The 23,473-nt window shown below is 37.3% G+C and overlaps 3 protein-coding genes across 4 annotated transcripts; 1 reads left to right on the top strand and 2 right to left on the bottom strand.

Annotated features, from left to right (window-relative positions):
* The first annotated feature begins 88 nt into the window (after window positions 1–88).
* On the top strand, window positions 89–1,964 carry LOC311075034 (lipocalin-like). The gene is made up of 6 exons (XM_084102089.1): window positions 89–654; window positions 735–874; window positions 960–1,039; window positions 1,127–1,240; window positions 1,331–1,432; window positions 1,556–1,964. Exons 1-6 carry the CDS (start codon window positions 562–564, stop codon window positions 1,573–1,575), a joined length of 549 nt encoding a protein of 182 aa, XP_083958215.1. The 5' UTR covers window positions 89–561; the 3' UTR covers window positions 1,576–1,964.
* A 114-nt stretch (window positions 1,965–2,078) lies between these two features.
* zfx (zinc finger protein X-linked) lies at window positions 2,079–9,563 on the bottom strand. The gene is made up of 8 exons (XM_084102085.1): window positions 9,079–9,563; window positions 7,690–7,788; window positions 7,294–7,593; window positions 6,100–6,252; window positions 5,887–6,024; window positions 5,669–5,803; window positions 5,220–5,369; window positions 2,079–4,246 (listed from the first exon to the last, which is right to left on the bottom strand). The coding sequence occupies exons 2-8, from the start codon at window positions 7,754–7,756 to the stop codon at window positions 3,012–3,014; spliced, it is 2,178 nt and encodes a 725-aa protein (XP_083958211.1). The 5' UTR covers window positions 7,757–7,788; window positions 9,079–9,563; the 3' UTR covers window positions 2,079–3,011.
* Window positions 9,564–10,394: 831 nt separating this feature from the next.
* Window positions 10,395–23,384, bottom strand: eif2s3 (eukaryotic translation initiation factor 2, subunit 3 gamma). 2 transcript variants are annotated; one of them, XM_084103471.1, is made up of 13 exons: window positions 23,207–23,384; window positions 22,228–22,296; window positions 21,335–21,398; window positions 20,758–20,885; window positions 20,386–20,507; window positions 17,065–17,159; window positions 16,809–16,967; window positions 13,774–13,908; window positions 13,589–13,683; window positions 12,399–12,543; window positions 12,112–12,281; window positions 10,939–11,111; window positions 10,395–10,741 (listed from the first exon to the last, which is right to left on the bottom strand). In XM_084103471.1, exons 2-13 carry the CDS (start codon window positions 22,294–22,296, stop codon window positions 10,678–10,680), a joined length of 1,419 nt encoding a protein of 472 aa, XP_083959597.1. In that variant the 5' UTR covers window positions 23,207–23,384; the 3' UTR covers window positions 10,395–10,677. The 2 variants fall into 2 exon arrangements, with proteins under 2 accessions (XP_083959597.1, XP_083959598.1); XM_084103472.1 differs by lacking the exon at window positions 23,207–23,384 and adding an exon at window positions 22,679–22,689.
* Window positions 23,385–23,473: the final 89 nt, after the last annotated feature.

Genomic DNA, 23,473 nt, shown 5'->3' with positions numbered 1-23,473 from the left:
GATCAACTTGGATATTTAAGTCATTGCAACTTAAATGACATTAAACTGATTAAAAAAAGTTAGTTGAATCTTGAATAACACATATGTTGTCATAACTTATTGATCATACTATTTTTTACAGTACAGGAATAAATTTCATTTTATAAAATATATTAAAATAAAAACAGGGAAAAACATGTGAAATAATATTTCACAACCTTGTTGTTTTCACAACATTTTTGATCAGACACATGCTTGCATGTGAGAGACTTCTTTCACATTAAAAATGTTTTGCATGCATTCTGAAGGTCAAAAGGGGCATCAGCCCGAGGGGAACAAAAAGCATTAAAAGTGCTCACGAACACCCACATATACCTGGAAAAATCCACACGTGGATGTTGCACGTTGTGTAACGACTGTAATTATCATTCCTCCTTTGGAGGTGGGACTGGGAGGGACTGGAGAAAGGAGGGATTGAGGGGCTCACTGAGGATAAAACAGGGGCTGCCTTTCGTTACCTCCGCACAGCCAACTTTTCCTTCCGAACTGCATTCAGAGAGAGAAACATAGACTTCTACAGCCATGACTGTCGTAATGAAGATGCTGTGCGTTCTGCTCTGTGCGGTGTTCGCCTCCGCTGAAGTCATGCCCATGACTGACTTCGACCTGGAAAAGGTAAAGTATCTCGGAGTTATTAATAAGATTTGAGGAAGTTCTCAGGTTAAGTTGGACTAAACTCTTTGTATTCTCTACAGATGGGAGGAAAGTGGTATATCATTGGCTTTGCTACAAATGCAAAATGGTTTGTCAGTCACAAGGATAACATGAAAATGGGAACTGCCGTGCTGGTGCCTACCGGGGAAGGAGACCTTGACCTCACTTACGCGAATCTGCAGTAAGCTCAAGTTAGCTTTATTACAGTTTTGATAGTGTATCATGGTTACAAAAGAATATCTGTAATTGCTTCATTTGTTTCTTAGGAGTGACGGTTCCTGCTGGAGGATGTCGCACCTCGCCAAGAAAACCGAGACTCCTGGACGTTTTGTCTTCCACAGCCAGCGTAAGTATTCCTGCTTTTGCTTTAGGTCAGATTATTTTTTCTCATCGTACTTTGTTCCTTTGGACTAAATGTGTTCGATTTGATCAGGTTGGGAAAATGACAATGACATGCGCGTGGTTGACGCCAAATTTGACGACTACGCGATCGTTCACACCATCAAGACCAAGGGAGATGTGTCTGAGGTTCTCAACAAACTTTACAGTAAGAGCTCGCTTTGCACACAGTAGCCTATAGATGAAATGTTTTTCACAAATATATGCTGAACGAACTCTTGAATGTGTCATAACACAGGTCGTACCGCAGAAATTGCTGATGACTTAAAGGAGAAATTCAGGCAGTTCTCTTTGGACACCGGCATCCTTGAGGAAAACATCACCATACTGCCAACAAACGGTACAGTTTTAAGATTTTAATCGATTATCAAGTCCCTTTCAGTTATAATACATAATATATATGCTACATATAATAATACATTAATCTTTTAAACTAACATTTTACTGTGAACTGCTTTTACAGGAGAATGCTCAGTTGCCTGAGGATCTCATCAACCAAATAAAGACAAAGACAACTTCAGCTGGACTGATCATGGACTGAATTTGCTGGCCTTCGTCTGCTCGGTTTTGGTCTTTTTCACTTTGTGCCTTAAACACAGTTATATTGTACATGATGACAAATCAATTTTACAACTCCACAGCTTTTTCAAAGGACATCTCAAGCAGGGGGACAGAATGCCAAAGCATTACCTTATCCAAATGATGCATTTTACTTTTCAGTTTCTTTGTCTGCAAATTTGTTGACGTTGGTCTTGTCGCTAATGCCACACATGCAAAAAAAAATATGTTTTTTTATGAACAGTGCTTTCATTTTGTTGTTGTTGTTGGTTTTGTTTACTGCTGTTGGATTAAATTGGTTTACAAATGACAAATGTTGGTGTGAATCATTCAAATTCTCAATTTTACAATGAAACAAACATTTTGGACACAAAATACTGTTTATTACTTCTGTATTTACAAATATTTCTTATACACATAACATAACATCTTTTAGAATCTCTTTATTCCAAATTATACATTTTCAGTATCTGTGTAAAAAATAAAATTTATCCTAAACATCTTAATAATAATAATAATAATAATTTGAGGGTGAGTTTTACAACAAACAGACCAGAAGCCAAACGGCAACATTCAAGAAATACACAAACATACTAGCGTCTAAATTAAAACAAATTTAGATTATCAGCCATTCGGCCTGATTTGATGACTGCGCACTCTGATCAAATCTCAAGATCTCTTTTTGAGCCGAGAACTATTTAGCAATTAAACCTGTTCTTCATTACACAGTCATTTTCTTTATTAAATCTCAGCTGGAATTTATAAATTAATGCACCAATGTTGGCATCGGTTTGTTTTTTCCCCAAAGCCTATCTGGGCTGAACTCTCAAATTAAAATGTTTTTAGCAGCCAGGGCATAAGATGAGTATTTCCAATTCATTTTAATTAGACATTCTGCTTATCTGAAGCTAAGAAACCAATTAATAAAGCATTAGCACTTCTGTACTTGTAAACGCATGTGCATATACACGCCACAATCATCAATGCTATTCAAACATGGTTTGTGTAACATGCGATACATGAGTCATAATTCAAATTTATAACCAGACGCACCAACATAAAACTTAACGTCCACCCATGATGATTTAATATGCAAGTTTATCTATTTTTGCATTTAATCTAAAGCTGGTCAGAACAACGGTTAGTTTGTCTGATTTAGACTCTCGACAAAGACTGATTAAACTTTGGAGTAAATGCGTCTTCGAAACATTACAGCAGTGTAGCTTGTGACCGGACACGTTTTTTGATTTCTCTGAAATAGCCTCTAGCTGGCTTTCCAACGGTCAGCTTTTGGCCCTGAAGACCACAGCTACATCAGAACGGACCTTCTCCTGACGGCTTTCTGATTGGTGTTGCAAAGGTCACATGGTAGGCATTAGGTCTTTATGATGCCGCATGATGTGCTGATTCTTCTCCGACGGTCGGCGGAAGCCTTTCGAGCAGAAGTCACAGCGGTGAGGATAGTCTTTGGTGTGGATGGAGATCACGTGCCTTTTGAAGCCAGACGCATCACCTGTGCTGTAGTCGCAATACTGGCACTGGTATACCCGCCGCTCCCGATGGCCCTTGGACAAACCGGCGCCGCCCAAAATTTTCTTACCCCCATGAGCACCGAGTCCAAATGTCTTCTTAAGACCCTTTTTGTCAGGAAAAGCCTGCTGCTCCTTGGTGTGCACTGACAAAATATGCCGGCTGAGAACGAATGGATCTGCGATTTTGAAATTGCAATGCCTACACTGGTGTAACTTCTTCGCCTTATGGGCGGCCGAGTGCTTCTTGAGCTCGGACGGCCGGTGGAAGCCTTTTCCACAGACCTCGCATTTATGTGGATAGTCTTTGGTGTGAACTGAAATGATGTGGCGCTTCAGGTCACTGGAATTGGAGCTTTTGTGGTCACAGTGGGTGCAATGGTGCGTTTTGGCTTCCTCGTGCGTAAGTCCGTGCTGTAACAGCTCGTCGGGTTCGGTGAACGTCTGGAAACAGCGGTCACACTTGTAGGGCATCTCTTTGCTGTGCTTGGTCTTCACGTGCGTCTTTAAGTTAGACGAGTCGGCCGATTTGTAGTCGCAGTAAAGACAGGAGTAGGGCTTCTCGCCGGTGTGGGTCCTCATGTGTTTCTTCAGCTCCGAAGGATGCCGGAAGCCCTTCCCACATTCGACGCAAATATGAGGGAAATTCTTGCTGTGGACGGCGAGCAGGTGTCGGTTGAGAAGTCCTTGTTCTGCCGTCTCATATTCACAGAACTTGCACATGTGCATTTTGTTGGTGGGTGGTGAGATCTGAAGCTTGGATTCTCGGTGGTGGTGCTGCAGACGGTGGGAGAACAGCGTCGCCTGCTGGTGGAACTCCTTTCCGCACACTTCACACTCAAATGGGGCTTTACTGCTGAGGGTGTGGATCTCCATGTGGTTGTGGAGATTGGCTTTCTTGTTAGTGGTGAAATCGCAGTCCGTGCACTGGTATTTCTTTCGGTTTACGACATCCTGATGGTGATTCTTGGCGTGGCGCTTGAGGAAACCACGCGACTTGAACTTCTTCCCACAAAGCATACAAGGGTACACCGTAAGAGGCTGGCCGTAAGGTCCAATGATGATTGCTGAAGTTGAGAAAGGAAACCAAAATGAATATAATATTCTCTACTGTTCAAAAGTTTGGGGTTGTTAAGATTTTTTTTAATGCTTTTGAAACAAGTCTCCTTTACTCACCAAGGCTGCACTTATTTGATAAAAAAAATCAGTAAAAACAGTGATATTGTGAAATATTTTTACTATTTAAAATAACTGTTTTTATTTTCATATAATTTAAAATGGATTTTATTCATGTGATGGCAAAGCTGAATTTTCAGCGTCAGTGTCACATGATCCTTCAGAATTCATTCTAAAATACTGATTTGCTGTTCAAGAAAGATTTCTTATCAATGTTCAAAACAGTTGTGCTGCTTAATATTTCTGTGAAAACCATGACACATTTTTTAGTCAGGATTCTTTGATGAATAGAAAGTTAGAAAGAATAGCATTTATTTGAAATAGAAATGTTTTGCAACATTATAATTTAGTCTGATATTTAGACACTATCACTCATCTCTATTTACTTTTGATTAATTAAATGTGTCCTAGCTCAAAAAGTTCTCTAAAAAATATATATATATATTCATTTAAAAAAAAAGAAAAGAAATTAACTTCAAATAAACTTTCAATTTTTTTTAAAGAATCCTGAAAAAAATGTATCATGTTTTATACAAACATATAAAGTAGCACACTTTCTGAAGGATCATGTGACACTGAAGACTGGAGTAATGATGCTGAAAATTCATCTTTGTTATCGTAGGGGAAAAAAGAAGTATATTTTTAAATATATTCAATTAGAAAACAGTTATTTTAAATTTTAATAATATTTCACAATAGTCCTCTATTTACTGATCCAATAAATTCCCCCGTGGTGAGACTTCTTTCAATAACATAAAAAATATCTTAACGACCCCAAACCTTTGAGTGGAAATGTACCTAACAATTGTAATGAATCAAATAATATAATTAAATTCAATAAAATATAAAGCAGTAGAGATGCACCTGTCTGGATGTGACGAAGTTCTGAACGTCTTTTGCTCTTGTTCTTGCTTCGTTGACGACCGAGTCTTTCGATCACGTCAGTCTCATCAACGTGCAGAAGAGCGCTGGCTGCTCCATTCCTGTTCTCACAGCTTTCACTCTCCTCCCCACCTGACACACATTACATCATTTCTAAGGTTAGAACCAAAACACATATATCCCCAACACATTTGTACTATAGATTCAAGACAAATGTATGTATTATAAAGGGCTCAATTATTAAATTGTGATTATTGGTTAACTTATATGTCCATCTCCTAGTAAGAAAATGTCCTTATTAGGAAATGTACAAATGAGTTAGGGGACATAAATGCATATTTTTCTTTATTATTAAATGTACAGAATTAATGTAGTAAATTGATAGCCATAAATTTTGTTTGTGGCAATAAACGTGTATGTGTTTGACTTACTGTAAGCAGCTGCCCAGGCCACAGGCATAAAGTCTTTGCTGAGTGATGCATTGTCAAGTGTTCGCTGAGCATTTCCAGGGTCCTCACCACCCACCACCACTTCCATGTAGACCTCATCTGTGATTTTAGCCACATCTGTAGACATCAAGAACACACAGTATCAGCAGAGGCACTTGGAAGAAATGCCTTCATAACAAACTGACAGTGACAGGACTCACTGATGTCATCCTGGCTTTGATTGGCTTCATCCATTGACATGTACACCATCTTCTGTCTTATGGGCATTCCAGAGTGATCCACCAGCTCCACGGTTTCATCTACATCAAGCTCAGCGTCTTCTATGTCAACGGTGCCTCCTGTAAATGATCCATAAATGTGTAAACACCAAATGTTTGTAATGAAGTATAATGCCGTGCAGGAGACTGGCTTACCCAAGTCCTCCTCCCCTGAGTGAGCCTTGATAATGTACACTTTGATGACCTCTTGACCCTCATCATCCTTGTCCACATCCTCTGCGTCTTCTAAAGTGCCCTCAATGGTGACTTTAGCATCCCCATCAGAAACCACCTTTCCAGCCTCATCCACTGAAGTAAAACCAAGACAAGCAAATGGTGACAAACAAGCAACAGGCATATTCTTGCGCCCTGCATGTAAATGGTGAAAATAATAAAGTAATAAACTATGCGTTACATTTACCACTTGTTTGACACAAAGTGGAAGCTTTAAAAGCCAGCAACAGCAGTACATTTAAATATACTGATCTTTAATAAATCATTAACTTTAATAATAATAATAATAATAATAATAAGATATGGACCAATGCTGATAATTATTTTCATGTTATGAAGTACAGTATGATGTTTTAATTGTTATGACAACAATTGATAAATATTGATATTCCATATTCCATACTACTTTATCTAAATCAATTCATTTTAAATGATACTAGTAAATTTAGGCATCACAATATTATAATATTCAGTATGAAAAATGGAGATTCATTCCTAAAGACTACATTTAACAGTGTTATTAAATGATTACTACTTTTAAAGATTAACTTTCATTGAGAGTTAGATGATGGCAAATGTAATCTAAATGTAAAAATAGAGCAAATAGCCATGAACAATTAAACATCCAATGTCAACCAATAATTTAAAAAATAAAATAAAAATTTAAATAATAAATAATGGCCGATAACTGATATGGTATTGGTACCAATATATTTTGCATCCTAAATAATAATAATAATAATAATAATAAGATGTAACACGTAATACAGTCTAAAGGTGCAGTAACATTAGCAAAATTTCAACAAAATAGATCCATTGTCTATTAACAGCGTAGCGATGTTTGAAGCCCAGCTCACATTGATGTCACTTTCAAACCAAGCAGATTTCTGTTGGTCAATGCGGCGAATTCGCATGATCAACTTGAACCCACTGCAAAAAAAAATTCCCAATCTCATGGATTTCCGTTGAAATTTTGCAGAACAATGGTAAATATGACTGAACCCTAACTGTAGGCTGCTTACTGTTGCCAGCAAAAGCAACTTTCTGAACAAGGAGTCATTAATATTCAGATCCTTTTCAAGAAATGTTCTATTCTCACTGGCTGAAGCCACTCACAAGAGATCATGAGGTAGTCTCCACAGGTGTCGGGATCCTCCTGTACCTGAGCGTCAGTCACCACATCAACCCGCAGTCCTTCATCCTCCAGAGCCACATCATCAGGTGACATCACACAGGTCTCCACCGCAATAGTGCCCAGCTCTTCGTCTTCATCCGAGCATGGCACATACTCCGCCACCACATCCTCGATGGCTTCCTGGATGACCAGCTCCTCATGTGCGAGGCCGTGCACCGCAATCTTCTCACCCTCCACGTCAGACACGAGAACCGACTCCTGCAGTTCTACCACCACCTCGTCTTCTCGGAGAAGAACACACAAATTTGCATTCATAAATATCTTAATACTCATGAAACAACAATCTGAGAGACTATCATAGTCACTGTTTGTTTTACCTGTCCCATGGAATATGATCTTGGGCTCATGGGAATGGAGAGAGAGAGCCGTTACATCTTCATCCATTGTCTCCACTGGTTATCTGCATAATATAAGACCTACAGAGACAACACGCAAAAGAAAAGAAAACCATCAGAACATAACAAGAACATAAGACTAAAAAGTCTGATTTTCACAGCATAAAATCAGCATTAAATTATATCATGCAATAGGATTACATAATACACTAGGATATCACAAAAGAAAATAATAAAATAACAGGTCAAATATGGATATTTTTTGTGTAGTTCCCATCACTAAAGCAATTATCGTCATTCCTGTTATGCAATACAACACCATTCACATGAGTCTTGATATATTGTATAAAATAATAAATAGCCTACAATTTTTAAGATGGAAATCATTTAGAATAAAATGTAATAACACTGTTAAATGCAATCTTTAACATATCTCAAAAATGAAATATACTGTGCATTATAAATTTAAAATAATAGATTTTTGCTATTAGTGTTTTATTTTTAAATTTAGATAAAATTTTATAGAATTTCAATAACCGCCATTTATCAGTTATAGGCCATAACATGAAAATAATTATCACGTCTTTCTTGATACATTGCATAAAATAATAACTACATTTTTAAAGATGGAAATCAATTCAATCATATTCAAATAAAAACTGGACTTTAGCTTGCCATCAGGTAAATTAACAAATTATTAATTAATTTTAATCACCTGATATTGACCAATGCATATTCCTGAAAGTCTACATTTATTTAGATGTATTTTAAACAAGCATATTTATTTTACTGCACAATAGGAATGACCTTATTATACTTTTAGTACAGCAACTGTAAGCCAAATAGGCTCCCATGAATCCCATAATCTGATACTGTAATTTAGTGTTGACCCTTCTATTCCCATCTGTACTGTTTACAATGTGACAGTGAGAAGGGGCGTTCCCTCCCGGAGCCTTGAGCTACCAGAGCCCCGCCCACTGTTAGAACCCACCTGCCACGCCCCTTCTTTTAGCGACATCGCCATTTTGAATACATTAAAATAATTAATTAAACCTTGTAAATATATACTTAAATACCAGCACAGTGACACTCAAAATGATCTACAACACAATTGCAGTTTGCGTAATCCATCTGCAAATGAAATTAATGTGTAACTGCTTATGAATCGGTCTTGCAGGTCTTGAGAGTGTCGTCTCCGCGGCCTACTTTAGGCCTCTGAAGGCCGCGGCTCGGTGCTAACAAAGGCCTACGCGCCATTACAACGACGTTAATCTCTCAAACAGATAAATACACAATTCACTCCAAAATATCCCATCAGATGCATATTTAACAAATATAAACGTTCAGATTCTGTTAAACACGGCGGCCTACCTGTTATATTTTTTTGTTTGTTTCCAAGGCCGTATGGGTATCCTTCTCCCACCCCCAGACTCGGGCAGAACGCAGACGGGGCTCTTGTGTGAGCAGGGCGGGCCGCCGCAGAGCGCGGAGGGGAGGGGCCGAGTCTGATGCGCTCCGCGGCGCTGCAGCCTCCAGCTCCTCCGGCGCTTACGCCGCCTTCAGAGCCGCACGTCACTGCCTCGGAGCCGCAGGAAAATGCGGAAGGAGTCTCAGTCAAGTGGCCGCAGTCCGGCTCTTTTGGCAGGCCCATATGCTGTATTCTTTCTGTGCTTCGACGAATTTAAAACCAGGCGGTTTTGACTAAAACCCAAACGAATTATTTTGTTTTTGTTTAGCGCTTTGGAAGTCGGTTGTGAATGAGTATTTTGATGGGGTTTAATTTGTGGCGGCGTGAAATGCGTATGATGCGGAATGAGCGAGCTCGGGATATTAGCCAGTCATGGATTTATGCTTATAAAACGGTTTAAATTACCATTATGGTTTATTATTACGCAAACTGTTTTGGTTGGACATATTTGCTGGGTAGCACATTCATACAGTTTACTGCTTGTACGGCTATCGATCCGGTGGTTTTACGTTTTTATTATTTTCTTATACACGCTATAACATAAAATAAATTTATTCTAACATTAGTTACAGGCCAAAATACGTCTATAAATAATTATTTACAGACCAAGAACCAAGCAAACATATATAATAATATACAAAAGTAGAGAAAATAAAGTATTAGAAATAACAATAATGACAATATATATTCATTCCAATACTTATAATATACTTATAATACTTACTAAAATATTTATTTTAAAATGAAATTACTCATTAGATTTAAATTATGTGGCTGACTAGATATGATCAGATCCAGTCTATTTTCCCCTAACACCAGTACTTAGGTTATTAATACACCTATTAAAGCTGCCACTGTTAAGACAAAACTGCTGCTCATTCAAAAAACCTCTTATTACATGATTCTAGATCACCTTAATCATGCTTTTAATATAGCAATATTTGTTCGGGATATTTAAATTGAATAAAGGACGTAAAAAACAATGTGTCACTGTACACTATCAAATGCCTTTGGACACTATTAAGAACCTGCATGTTTACCACAAACATGGCTTGGTCTTTTTTTTATTTTTTTTTAAGGATTATGCTGTCTGTCAAGCTTTGCTGTAAAAATAACATCTTAACTTTGCAAATATTGTTCTTGAAATTAGGTTTTAATAGTAAAGTCTTGTTGTGGTTGAAATGAAGCACAATTTTCAGAAAATAGAGCACACAAATGGTTTGATCCAAAAGGTTTTTATTTGTCATCACTGAAAGATGTTGACAATTTCTTTGTCAAGCCAAGGAATAATGTTTCCTTGAAAAATCATTGCATTTGATAGAAATGACACCAATCCTTCCACTGAGGATGGTGACCATCTTAAAATACAGGGCCAGTGCATTCCACTCAAAAGAGCCTTTCCCTTCACTTTGCGCTGACCTGTGCACAAGAGTGTGTGAAATGGTTTAATAATTATGTCCGGCAGAGAGACAGTGCGAGCCATTTACAGAATGGGCCACTCTTCAATCGTCATCAACTGTGGGTGTGATGGTTACCCCTCTCCTGATCTGCCCCCATCCGATCAAACTAGAGGAAGAGAGAGGTCAATAACTGTTCAAACTGCAATAATGAAATGTGGAAAATATATAAAGTTTGGAAGTCACAGCCGACATCAAATTGACCCTACTCATTTACTTCAAAACAAGTTCCTGGTCTCATTGTGCATGATTCATTGATGCACATTATTCCACAAAACAACAGGTCTTGAATTCGATTTTGCTCACCGCCAATGTTTCTCCACTCTGCGACTCAAGGCGATCTTCTCCCCCACCTCTGTGCACACAGGGTTAGTGAGCACAATCTTGGCCAAATCAGCTTTCACTGCACTAACACGGCCTCCTGTCGACAGCGAGCCGATGTTTACCATCAGCACCTCATTCTTCGACAGCTTCTGAACCTGTAAGCCAAATCGATGAGAAAAATCAGAAACTGTAATAGCAGGTACAATAAAATCAGAATGTTTATAAAAAATAAATTAAATAACTGATGTATATATGTATTGCATACCATACTATACACACACTATCATTCTTAAGTTCAGATAGTTAACCTAAAATTGAAAATTCTGTCATTAATTACTCACCCTCATGCTGTCTTTCGTTCATCTTCAGAATACAAATGAAGATCTTTTTGATGAAATCCGAGAGCTTTGTCCCTCCATAGACAGTTACACAACTGACACTTTGACGCTTCAAAAAGAGATCGTAAAACTAATCCATATGAATCGAGTGATTTAGTCCAAATTTTCTGAAGAGACACGAGCGATTTATTTGATAAAAAAAATTTATTTACTCTTTCATTCATATAAACATTCATCAACTCACACATCAGTTATGGTAAACAGAGGCTCAAACATGTTCGCTTGTCGAGCGAGAACCAATGAGGTTTGTTCCTGCACGTCATAAGGTTCGGTTTGAGCTTCCGTTTACGTTCGCTGATCAATGTTTATATGTGAAAAGCCTAAATTCAATCTGTTCATTTGGACTAAACCTCTCAGTTCATATGGATTAGTTTTACGATCTCTTTATTAGCTTTTTGAAGCAACAGAGTGGTAGTTGCATGGCTGTCAATGGAGGGACAGAATTCTCTCAGATTTCATTAAAATATCTTCATTTGTGTTTCGAAAGTGAACAAAAGTCTTACGAGTTTGGAACGACACGAGCTTGAGTAAATTATGACTTTTTTTTAATTTTTTGGTGAAATAATCCTTAAAAGAAGAATAGACTTGTTTGTTCACTTCGAAAAGTTACTTTCAATTTTAATAATATTTGACAATATTACTGTTTTACTATGTTTGATCAAATAAATGCAGCTTTGGTGCTTTAAAACACATAAATATATTTGGTTTCATTCAAAATCCAGGACCTTGTGGAACAATAAGTGGAGTTTCGCTTTACCTTGGCTGCTTTCTTGTCACCCTCAGTGCGCACACCAAGCAGCCTTCTTAAAAGGAAGTAGGAGATCTCAAGCTCTGTGAAGATCTCAGGAAGAGCCCCCACAGCACCGAGGACCTGGCCCACCATACGATCCGCTCTGCACAGTGTAGGGTCGATCTTGGTGCCAACACCTGCAACAGAGAATGTGCATAGCAAATATTAAATCATCCACTTTAGTACTACAAAAGAAACAACAACAAACAATTAACAAAGATTACATTATTTCAGTAATGTTCAAGTCTGCATACCAATAAGGCCACCAGGAGCAGCATACTGGAGGTCATTGTGTTCGGCGAATAGTGAAACAATTTTGGAGAAGATAGGTTTGCACATTAGTTTCCCTTCATGGTCCTTAGAAACAATACCTGGTCTGACCTCAATCTCCTGTCCAACCTTGAACAAAAATAAACAGAGGAGAACAGCATGAAAAGAGGAACAGGAATAGCAGCCGTAAAGCAGACAATGAAAGAGCTTCACAGAGTATCTGCAGGGTTTTTCAAATCAAATCTTAAAAGGTTTTTAAGGCCTTTTTTAAGACATGCACAAATTAATACCGTATAAGCGGGGTAGGAAAATGTCTATGGTAACACACTAATCCATAAAATTATTGTTAAGCCATGATTTAAAGTGCCCATATTATGCTATTTTAAAAGTTATTAATTTTGTTTTGGAGGTCTTCTACAATAGGTTTACATATATCCAATGTAAAACACATCACCTCATTTCTCAAAGAGTCTGAAAACGGTTTGTTCAAAGATTCAATCTCTCTAAACCCTCTTTTCCATTAGCCTACTCTGCTCTGATTGGCCAGATGGCTTAGTCTTTTGTGATTGGTCTACCACTTACAGCTTGTTTCGGAAACTAAACGACTATTACAATATCTGAATTTCAGTTCCGGAGGCTTCCTTGGCACTTGATACACAGTGATACAAACAGTAACAATGGCGTCGTTTTTCCCCGTATCAATTCCGTTCGCGGGCAGCCAATGAAGACAATAGGCTGGCATTATGCAAATATGTTACATTGTTACGTAGGTATGTAAAAGGAAGTGAAACTGGAATTGCTGACAACTCTTTTCAGCAGTTCAGAATCAATTCATTCTTTTAGGAGACAATACCTATTTGTTGTACACTATGCACTTTTTAAAACTTTGCAGACCTTTACATTCACAAACAGCTATATTCACACTGCATGAAAGGCACTTTAAACAACTTTACTGTTCAAATACAGGTTGACAAAACCAAAAAAGATTTATAAAAAGATAAACCTCACATTTCAATCTTTAAACCATTTTCAAGAAAAGGGATGAGTTGAAATCACACACAAACACTTGCAAGTGTTAACACCTCAGGACAAGAACTGGCAAATCTGGTGCCGTCCATGAAGATGAGACGCATTATAGCGTTGCTTAAATTGGATCAAACAGGTCAAAAGTTACCTTCAGGACTCCTTTGAGGATACTTCCTCCAGCTACACCACCTTTCAGATCATCTACTTCACAGCCAGGCTTATTAACATCAAATGACCTGATTACTGTGGGGAAAACACAATCACTCATCTAAAATTTGACATTGAGCACAGGGAATCCTCTTTAGTGGCCTTCAAATTAAAACAGTCACTTACCAATAAGGCGAGGCTCAGAGATGAAGTCACGGACAGGCACGGGGATCTTATTTACAATGTACTCGCAGACAACCTCAATGTTGTACTTGAGCTGCGCTGAGATTGGGATGATTGGAGCTCCCTCTGCTACCGTTCCTGTAGGAAAAAAAATTAATGAAAGTTAAACCATCCAATTACAAAGCCATAGTTTACCCATCAGTCTGTACAATGCAATATAGAGGACACATAAGCTATGAATATATAGAGTAATAGAAAGGGTCCATGTTAAATGGATTGTTCACCAAATTGATACTTTGCACGTGACGTCACAAGTACTGGCTGGCGGGCAAGAACGTCGTTCTCCAGCAACGAAACCCAGTAAAACTAATCAAGGGTCGTCAGTTTTACTATACAAAAGTTGGTGTTTTGAGGTGTAAACGACATGCCAGATAGTTGTTGTGCAATTGGATGCACTAACCGCAGATGAGATAAGCAACCTTCACAGTATACACACGTCTGTGCATTACCATCAAAGGTAATTTCAACATTTGTTTGAATACAATGGGTGTATGATCATGTAATTAATCGTGTCTTTAAGTTACTGTAGTTTTGTCAATCAACACCACCAGTATTCACCAGCTGGTTCGGCGAGTCAGCTGTTCGTGTTAGCAGTCTACGCTAGGCTAACTGTACGTTCACACCGCCGCCGGCGAGAGCGGCAAAATTCATTGAAAATGAATGATTTTTGGGCACTGACGCTCTCGCCGGTGGCGGTGTGAACGCACAGTAACAGCTGTCGTCTTTTGCTAACAATAACAGAAGTGTGTGATAGGTTGTTTTGAGGTTTGCGATATCTATGATTTTCAATGAGAACCAGAGATGACCCAACAGTAGAGCTAGATTATTTATGGGGTAATTATTACTGCTCGATTATCTTAAAAAAAAATTATCTGCTTTACACAATTTAGCTACCTTGGAGTTAATCCTAGTCCATAGTTATGCAGGTAGCTCGCTAACAGACTTGATAGCTACTAGAAAGTCCTGGAACTACAGGACTCAACGTTGAAAATACCCGTTTGTTGCCCGCCAGGTATCCGTGGTAGTCACGTGACTGCAAAGTATCAATATTACCATTCTGTCATCATCTACTCACCCTTATGTGACTTGAATGTGTTTGAAATGCATTTTGATGTATTTTTGGAGCCTGACAGATTCAGTCCCTAATCACTTTCATTATATGGAAAAAATCTTTAAAAATGTAAAAAAATCTGTCAACGGTAACATGTTAACGCATGCGATTAATTCAAAATCCATAACTCGTTAAAATAATTTAACGCAAATTACTGAAGCATGTGAAATTGCATCATTAACGTAATTTACGTCAGGCAGTTAGATGATCTTAGAAGTCCAGGCTGATTAAATCAGAGATTCCGGCAATAGAGACTTGCCTTGCATTTTCAGTTAATCGCTTCCATTCCAGTGTGTTTCGCTTTAAAACACGAGCTCTGTCATATTCAGTGATTCTTTCTGAAGAGCGCGAGTCACCATGAAATACGCATCACACTGTGTGCAATACAGACTGAACGTCAAAACATCCTACCTCTGTATGGCCACATGATACGCAAACTACGTTTCTCGGGCAGGATGAAGCAAACCAGCATCTTGCTAGTAATGCTTTGATGGATGCGAATTGTAATAAAGGCAAAGATGATTGCGGTGAAGTACAGAAGTGGTACAGTAAGTACGCGTGAGTCTGTAATATTAATACACCAACAAACCATGTAAGTGCGTTCTTGATGCACTGATCACACATTCATTGTATTTATACACATGGATCAGTGTACTGTAGTAGGTAAATGCAGTCAGGTCAAGGTGGTTGGTTTAGTTTTTTTTGGCATCTCCATGTAGTCCTGTTCGTTATCGCAACTTGACTTGCCTAACATGTAAACAATCTCTTTGCTGTTTGTGCGCTGTACACATTTTATACATGGAATTCTTTCTGAAAACTCCTTATATCATTTGGTCTTTGGTGTCCTTTTTTGTAAAGACACCTAAATTAGGACAAAATAAGATCATACAAGTTTTAAACAATTTGAGGGTGAGTAAATGACACATTTTCAGATGAACTATCCCTTTTCAGTTTCAACCTTGGGAAAAAGTAATCATTGTATTTGTCAGGTTTGAGGCATTAAATCTTTGAAAACATATTTATAATTAAAATCAAGTAAACAAGATATCCACAAGCAGAACTATACTGAAATAATCATTACTTTTGTACAGACAGTGCTGTTTATAGAAGACTACATACACTAGCTTTCGATATTTTGGGGTCAGGAAGATTTGTAAAAAAAATAATTATATATAATTTTTTTTTTAGTTATTCAGCAAGGAAGCATTAAATTGATAAAGTCTTACAGTAAAAACACTTATAATGTTACAGAAGATTTTCATTTCAAATGAAAGCTGAACTTTCTATTCATCAAATAATCTTACATATATATATATATATATATATATATACATATATACATATATATATACATATATATATATATATATAAATATTCAGCAGCGCAACTGTTTTCAACATTGATGATAATAAATGTTTCTTGGGCAACAATTCAGCATATTAAAATAATTTCTGAAGGATCATGCGACACTGAAGACTGGAGAAATGATGCTGAAAATTCAGCTTTGACATCACATGAATAAATTAAGTTTTTAAATATATTTAAATATAATAATATTTAATTACATTTAATATTGAATATAAAATATTTTAAATTTGAATAATATTTCACAATATTACAGGTTTACTGTATTTTATAGCATAAGAGACTTCATTCAAAAACACTTGAAAAATCATACCCACCCAAAACTTTTCAATGTCAAGTCAAGTCAAGTATATTTGTATAGCGCTTTTCACAACACAGATTGTATCAAAGCAGCTTCACAGTATTGGGTAGCATACATGTACAAAGATTTCTGAAACTTTTATGGTTTCCTGTTTGGCTACCAGCAAATTATGAAAATTTCAGAAGAGCTAAAACACTTACCCTGCACAAAAGCCAGGATCTGTTCATACTGCTCTTTGGCCTGACTCTCTTTCACCAAGTCGATTTTATTCTGCAGAATCAGTATGTGCTTGAGCTTCATGATCTCAATGGCTGCCAAATGCTCTGACGTCTGTGGCTGAGGGCATGACTCATTGCCAGCTGAAAGAGTAAAAAAGACCTTTAGCTACTCTTACAAAAGGATGTGGTCATTACTTGCAAGACAAAAAGTGCTAAAGGTTACGAGGTAAATACTCACCAATTAAGAGTAGAGCAGCATCCATTACGGCGGCACCGTTTAACATGGTGGCCATCAAGATGTCGTGACCCGGGCAATCCACAAATGAGACATGTCTAAAAAGAATGATATAAACTGAATATAAAGACTGAATTCAGAAGTGTTGAAAAAACAAAAACAAAAAAACAACAACACTAGCCAAACTGTCAATACACATGGTAAAGATATAATACAGAATAATATTACATGTAATGCCTTTTGGAATCACCTGAAACCCTCTGAAACTGGCAGATTTGAAGAAAATTACCGTTGTTTGGCTATTAAATAAATGACGGACTGTTATGTACATATTACCAACATTTTATCATGTAAGCTTTATGGCACGCCTCAATCAAGGGAATTTTTAGTTATTTATAGTGTTATTATTAATTAGCGAGTAGAGATGCACCGATTACAATTTTCTGGGCCGATTCCGATTTCCGATTTTTCATTAAGTTTGACCTGCCGATACCGATTCCGATTTCATTTTTTCTAACCACTTTACAGCACACACAAATATTTATTTTATATCTTTTCTGTAATAGAACATTTTACAATTTGCATAGTTTACACACATCTAAAGTGCAGTGTTATGGAAGAACCATTTCCTTTTCACATTCAATATCCAATATTTTTTTATATATGTATTTAACAAACTAAACGTCTGTATGAAAACAGGGAATGGCAATAAAATAATATATAAATAAAAAATAAAATAATATAGCCTTGCAGTATAAAGATATTTCTCAAAGCACACACACACAGGCCTATAGAGTTCGGGATCGTTACGTCACGTCGCAATGCATTGTGGGAATCACGGTACGGAAGTAGATTTACTGTATAGTAGCGTATAGTAGGCAGTAGGTAACATTGGTCATTTGGTCATTAATTTAGGTTATTTTTTTGAAAATGGTTCAGTATTGTGAACTGCTGTAATCGGTCTCATGATCGACAGGGCAAACGCCTCATAAATCATATTAGTTTTCCCCATTTTCGTCGGATGGCTTGGGTCGCCGCTGGTCGTCAATATACTACCGGACAGTGGATTATTGGACGTATGATAAATTACTCCTGAAGTGTAACAAACCCACATAGACACGCTTCATAGCTCACAGAATCTGACAAGTGTGTGTGTCACCACTGATGCTTGATTAACGGTGTGAACGATTGTTTTCTCCGCGTTTACTTTGAGGATCTGCAGATCTTGCACTCATCCATTTGTGAACTGCAAGTGAGCCTCCAGTGACAACTTTTAAAATTGATCGGAGCAGAGACTTCAAACAGAAAGCACAAAGCCTTTTTAAAAAAAGTGAATTTCGTTTTGCATTAATTTGTATTTTAATAAATGTTTCGGCGCGTGAACTGGAGGTCTCATAAATTAACCGAAACTCAGCATGTAAGGTAGTCTTGCCTCACAGACCTGAAAAATATATCTATATTGAAATGTCTACTTTTAAACAAACAATTCAAAACGAAAGAAAACAGATCTGCAGATCTTATGTAATCTGTTTGAAATGTGCATTTCTCTCTGGTGTGTTCACTGCTGCGAAGATCGCGAGTCAGCATATCGTCAACCTCATCTTTGCAGCCGACTGTGACAAAAAATCACATGTTTATTAATAAACAATTAAAATGTGTGTGATGGGGCTTGAATGTTGTTGCCGAGGGCACATTAAATTGTTAATCCGGCCCTGGATCGGAGGTGTAAGCGCTCACTCCACCAGGTAGGGGAAAATATCAGGGAAACTGAGGCTTGGTAAACTTTCATAATTATTACTCCATACTTTGTTCATAGGGATCGATTCCACCTATAATCATAATTTTTTTTAAGTACCGTTGTTTGGCTTCATTATGAAGTTTGTCCGTATATGGTATAGCCAACTTTTTTTGTCACTGTCCATAACTCTTTCTGTACCGGCCAGCTACGCTAATATCTTATTATAAACCGGCTTTTGCGGTGCCTCTAAAATGGCCGCCATTACCCACAATGCACCATTCCATAACATCTACGCCCGAGCTCTATTGCAATCACTTGTACAAACTGAATAATAAAACAAGTTTAAATGGGTACATTTTCTATAAATATTAGTCTTCGTTTTCTTTTCTGACATAGCCTACTCTAGTTCTTGTTAAAACACGCAAAGTCTGTGCATTTTGGGCACTTTTTTGGTGAAACCCTATTTAGGCTATTTTGTCCATCAAAAGTGTGCTTTCCCTTTAATTGAGTGTGAGCAGTGCAGCAAATGGACTCGGCGCCGAAACACGCGCTTCACTGCTCGCGACGCTCCTGCTTGACGCTCACGCGCTGCTCCCGTTGTGAATGCACTCATTGATTAACATGCACGCCGGAAAAAAATACGCGCTTGCGGTCTGAACGGACGTAATTCACGAGGTTTTCTACATGTGTGTACCGTGTGCACGTGTGATGCTGATGTTGCGCAATGTTAATCATGCGGCGCCCGAGTGCATTTGACCGGCATAAAATCGGCATTTGTCAGACTGACCGGCCGGTCGCCGGTCACGGCCGATCACGTGAAAATCGGCCAATTCCGGTCACCAGCCGATCAATCGGTGCATCTCTATTAGCGAGTCCACGAATGGCATGGGTAAGCAGAGCATTAGCAGCTAATATGGACCGCACGCCCCTGGTATTTGTGTGCCAGGACACCTAGAACCTCATATCCATCCATCTATCCATCCATCAAACTTTTGACAGGTGTATGTTATACATACACACACACAAACGTATCAAAAGTTTGAAAATATTAAAATTTGTTTTTGAAGTCTCGTACGCTCAACCAAGGCTGCTTTTAATCAAAAATGCAGAAAAACAGTAATATTGTAAAATATCATTAAAAATTAAAATAACTTTTTTCTGTTTGAATATATTTTAAAAAATGTAACTTATTCCTGTTATGTCAAAGCTGAATTTCTTTACCATCATTACTCAGTCTTCATTGTCACATTCTAATATGCTGATATGGTGCTCGAGTAACATTTCTTATTATCATCAATGTTGAAAACAGTTGTGCAGTTTAATATTTTTGTGGAAATGGATATACTTTTTTCAGCATTCTTTAAACAGAATGTTCAATGAGCAGAATTTATTTGCATTAATAATAATTATTTACTAAATTTATAAAAGCATTGATTAAATAGAAATCTTTTGGATCATCATACATGTCTTCACTGTCACTTTTGATGCTTGATTAATAAAAGTATTTATTTCTCTCTTTTTTTAAAATCTTACCACAAATGTTGGTATCATCGTTTCCACAAAAATGTTAGGCAGCAAAAACATACCGAACTAATTTGAAGTTGCCTTTGGTGCCAGGAATGTCTGTGAGGAACTCATCAGGTGTGCTGCTGCCACATGACCTGTAACACTCTGGCCGTGGACAACTTGGATCATCCAATTTATACACCTAGATAAGGGATTCAATGCAAAAGATGACAAAAAAGATCAAACCCTCAGTAATAAATAATTCACATTTCTTCATAAGGAATTACTTGTAACAGCCTCGTTTGGAGGGGAAAAATCCCCCCCCCATAAAAAACGTAAGCTGTAATTTGTTGTTGCAAGCTTAAATTGAATCAAATAATTGCTATTTCTAGCTTTTGACTCAGAGTGTAGCTTGCAATAACCAGAGATTTGAAATCAAACAATGTTGTTACCTTAGCATTAGCATAACCCAACTTGATTGTAATGTTTCTCTCCAGCTCATTTTTGAATCTGACAGTGTGAACTCCAGAGATCGCTTTCACCACTGTTGATTTTCCATGGGCTACATGACCAATAGTTCCTAAAGACAAACACACAGGTATAAATAAAGCCAGCATGAAACGGAAGCCGCAATCATCTTTTCATCCCTATTGTGACCGTATATCCGAGTGAAAACGACTTCTCGACCCAAGAAAAATTGTAGGGGGACATTATTTTGTCCATTGTGAATTGATTGGATTGTTGTGGTTGCTGTGATGTCATGTGAGTGACAGGTTGTCCCGCCCTCACATCAGTAAACACATAATCAGAGAAGAGATGTCGATCCAAGAGGGAGAAGTTATTTTGATTAAAGATTAAAAGAGTACATGAATTTAAAAAAGGTGAACAGATAAATTATTTATAATAAATACTGCAATATTCCATAAACTGTCCATTTTGATTTCATGGTGACTTTAACTTTAATATGAAACCTGGATTTGGATCAAATGTGACTGCTTGTATGGAGAAAACAGTTCAAAGAAATCTCACCTATGTTTATTGTGGCTTGTCTGCTGATGATCTCTTGGGACAGAGGAGTCAGTTTGCTCACATCCTATAAAGCAAAACAGATCCATTAAAGCTAATCAATTGCCAAAAAAAATAATAATAATATGGCAAACTGTTTTAGGTGTAACCTAACATAAAATAATAATTAAAAAAATATCAGTAGTGACAAGTGCATCAAAACATTCAAATCAATCAAGTCATGGGTGACAACCACCAAAAATAAATGATTTGAAATTGATTTTTTTACTTCCAAAACTTATAACAGCCTCTCTAAGAGAGAGAAAAAGTTTTCCCCCCTAAAAAAAGAGAAGCTGTAATTTGCTGTTGCAAGCTTAAATTGAATCAAATAATTGCTATTGCTAGCTTTTGATTCAGAGTGTAGCTTGCAATAATTATTTTAGAGCTTCATTGTATTATTTGCAAGTAATTAATAAATACGTCACAGTTTCAAAAATAATCATTGTGTTAATTTCAAGGAAAACATGTTAATAAAGTTTGCCTTAAGGGAAGATCTACTGTCGAGTACATTACATGAGACACCGGCGATTAATTAGCTTGGAAGCATGTAAGATTAGCACATGACCAAAGGAGAACATGACAGGAACTATATTAAACAGAATGACATTTGGGTAATGACAACCGTCAGTGGTTTCACGACATTTTTATATATGTAACTTATATGTATATATCCGTAATTTCTACACGGGGTCCTTCTCCATCTCAGAATGAATCATGTGGTGAGTTTTCACCGGCACAGCTAACAAGCACGCCTGCCTTCATCAGAGAGCATAAGAGCACTGAACTCGAACTGGCGATGGCGCCAGTACACCTTGAACCTTTTATATTACACTATACAACAAAATACAAAGACTTACTAGTGTACTGAGGTCTTGTTTAGAAAGATGAGGCTGACCCAACGTTGTTCCAGACTCGTCGCCCGCCATCTTGAAAGAAAAGGAATGAGAGTATGATCACGCAAACGCCTGACCGTTTTTACAAATACATGTGTGCCATAAATTTATAAACTGTCTAATTATTTTGTAGTGTTGTATGTATACATATAGATAATCTTCTACTTTTCCCTATAACACGGCAGAACACCAAAAAATAAGGTAAATAATTATAACGCATCTATCGAACAGCGTCCTGTAAGCATGGGATGATGCAATCAGTTTCTAGAAAAGGCCAGTAAATCCCAAGAAGGAGAAAACAGACAGGAAATGGCATCCTAGATTATAATTAGCATAAACAAACTTAAAATACCAAACATATCCAACAACATAATTTATCTAATCTGTAATTAACATGAAGAAAACTTGAACACACGTTGGACTGATGGGGATGAAACCTGGGTCCGTCTTCGGGTTATGACGTCACACGTTTTGTAGTTTTGACAGTACTGTCACTACTAGTGACAAGCACCAAACAGTTGAGACCAAAAGTGATGAAAGTGATGAAAAGCCTAAGAAAACTGACATCTTCACCCTTTATTCAAATATTATAAATGTTTTTTTGTTGAAGATTTTGTAAGCATATTGAGTAGTTATGCTTGGAGGCAATTGTTTTATTTGTGGCAATGTAATGAAACGTAACAAATTGTACATTTCAATTGTGCATGTTTTTTTTAAAATATATACATATAACGGACATATTGTTTGGCCCCACAGTCATACAAAGAAATTATGAACACATGCAAAAACAACACACACACACACACACACAGAGAGAGATCTATCTATCTATCTATCTATCTATCTATCTATCTATCTATCTATCTATCTATCTATCTATCTATCTATCTATCTATTTATCTATCTATCAAACAGGAGGTTTCACACGCTCAAACTTCCTTACCTCTTAATTCATAAGGAAAGTAGAACTTCAATCGTAATATAGGCTATGTCATGATTTATGTTCTCATAGCTATTGTAATGTCTGTGACGGTGAACTAAAACATTTTGTAAATGAAGGCAGAAAATATTGACACAAACTCCAATATTTCCGTCCGACCGACAAATGATCGGGAAATGACGTCAGTGCAGACAATAATATGGCGTCTACGAACGCAGTGGAGGCTATAGACAAACAACATTTAGCAATTCAGGCCAAATAACACTGGTT

Source organism: Abramis brama (genome assembly GCF_963993115.1).
Source record: "Abramis brama genome assembly, chromosome: 24".
In the NCBI taxonomy this organism is placed as follows: Eukaryota; Metazoa; Chordata; class Actinopteri; order Cypriniformes; family Leuciscidae; genus Abramis; species Abramis brama.
This window is presented reverse-complemented; position numbering and strand designations above follow the sequence as displayed.

Bases quoted from the DNA above. Each gene is read 5' to 3' on its own strand.
- LOC311075034 (XM_084102089.1), top strand. From the start codon at position 562: ATGACTGTCGTAATGAAGATGCTGTGCGTTCTGCTCTGTGCGGTGTTC. The intron at 655-734 runs GTAAAGTATCTC...TATTCTCTACAG, and splicing joins CTGACTTCGACCTGGAAAAG to ATGGGAGGAAAGTGGTATAT. The intron at 1,241-1,330 runs GTAAGAGCTCGC...GTCATAACACAG, and splicing joins GGTTCTCAACAAACTTTACA to GTCGTACCGCAGAAATTGCT.
- zfx (XM_084102085.1), bottom strand. From the start codon at position 7,756: ATGGATGAAGATGTAACGGCTCTCTCTCTCCATTCCCATGAGCCCAAG. The intron at 6,025-6,099 runs GTAAGCCAGTCT...GATCATTTACAG, and splicing joins CTCAGGGGAGGAGGACTTGG to GAGGCACCGTTGACATAGAA. The intron at 5,370-5,668 runs GTAAGTCAAACA...AATGTGTGTCAG, and splicing joins GGCCTGGGCAGCTGCTTACA to GTGGGGAGGAGAGTGAAAGC.
- eif2s3 (XM_084103471.1), bottom strand. From the start codon at position 22,296: ATGGCGGGCGACGAGTCTGGAACAACGTTGGGTCAGCCTCATCTTTCT. The intron at 21,399-22,227 runs GTAAGTCTTTGT...TTTGCTTTATAG, and splicing joins AACAAGACCTCAGTACACTA to GATGTGAGCAAACTGACTCC. The intron at 12,544-13,588 runs GTAACTTTTGAC...TTTTTGTTCAAG, and splicing joins TCCTCAAAGGAGTCCTGAAG to GTTGGACAGGAGATTGAGGT.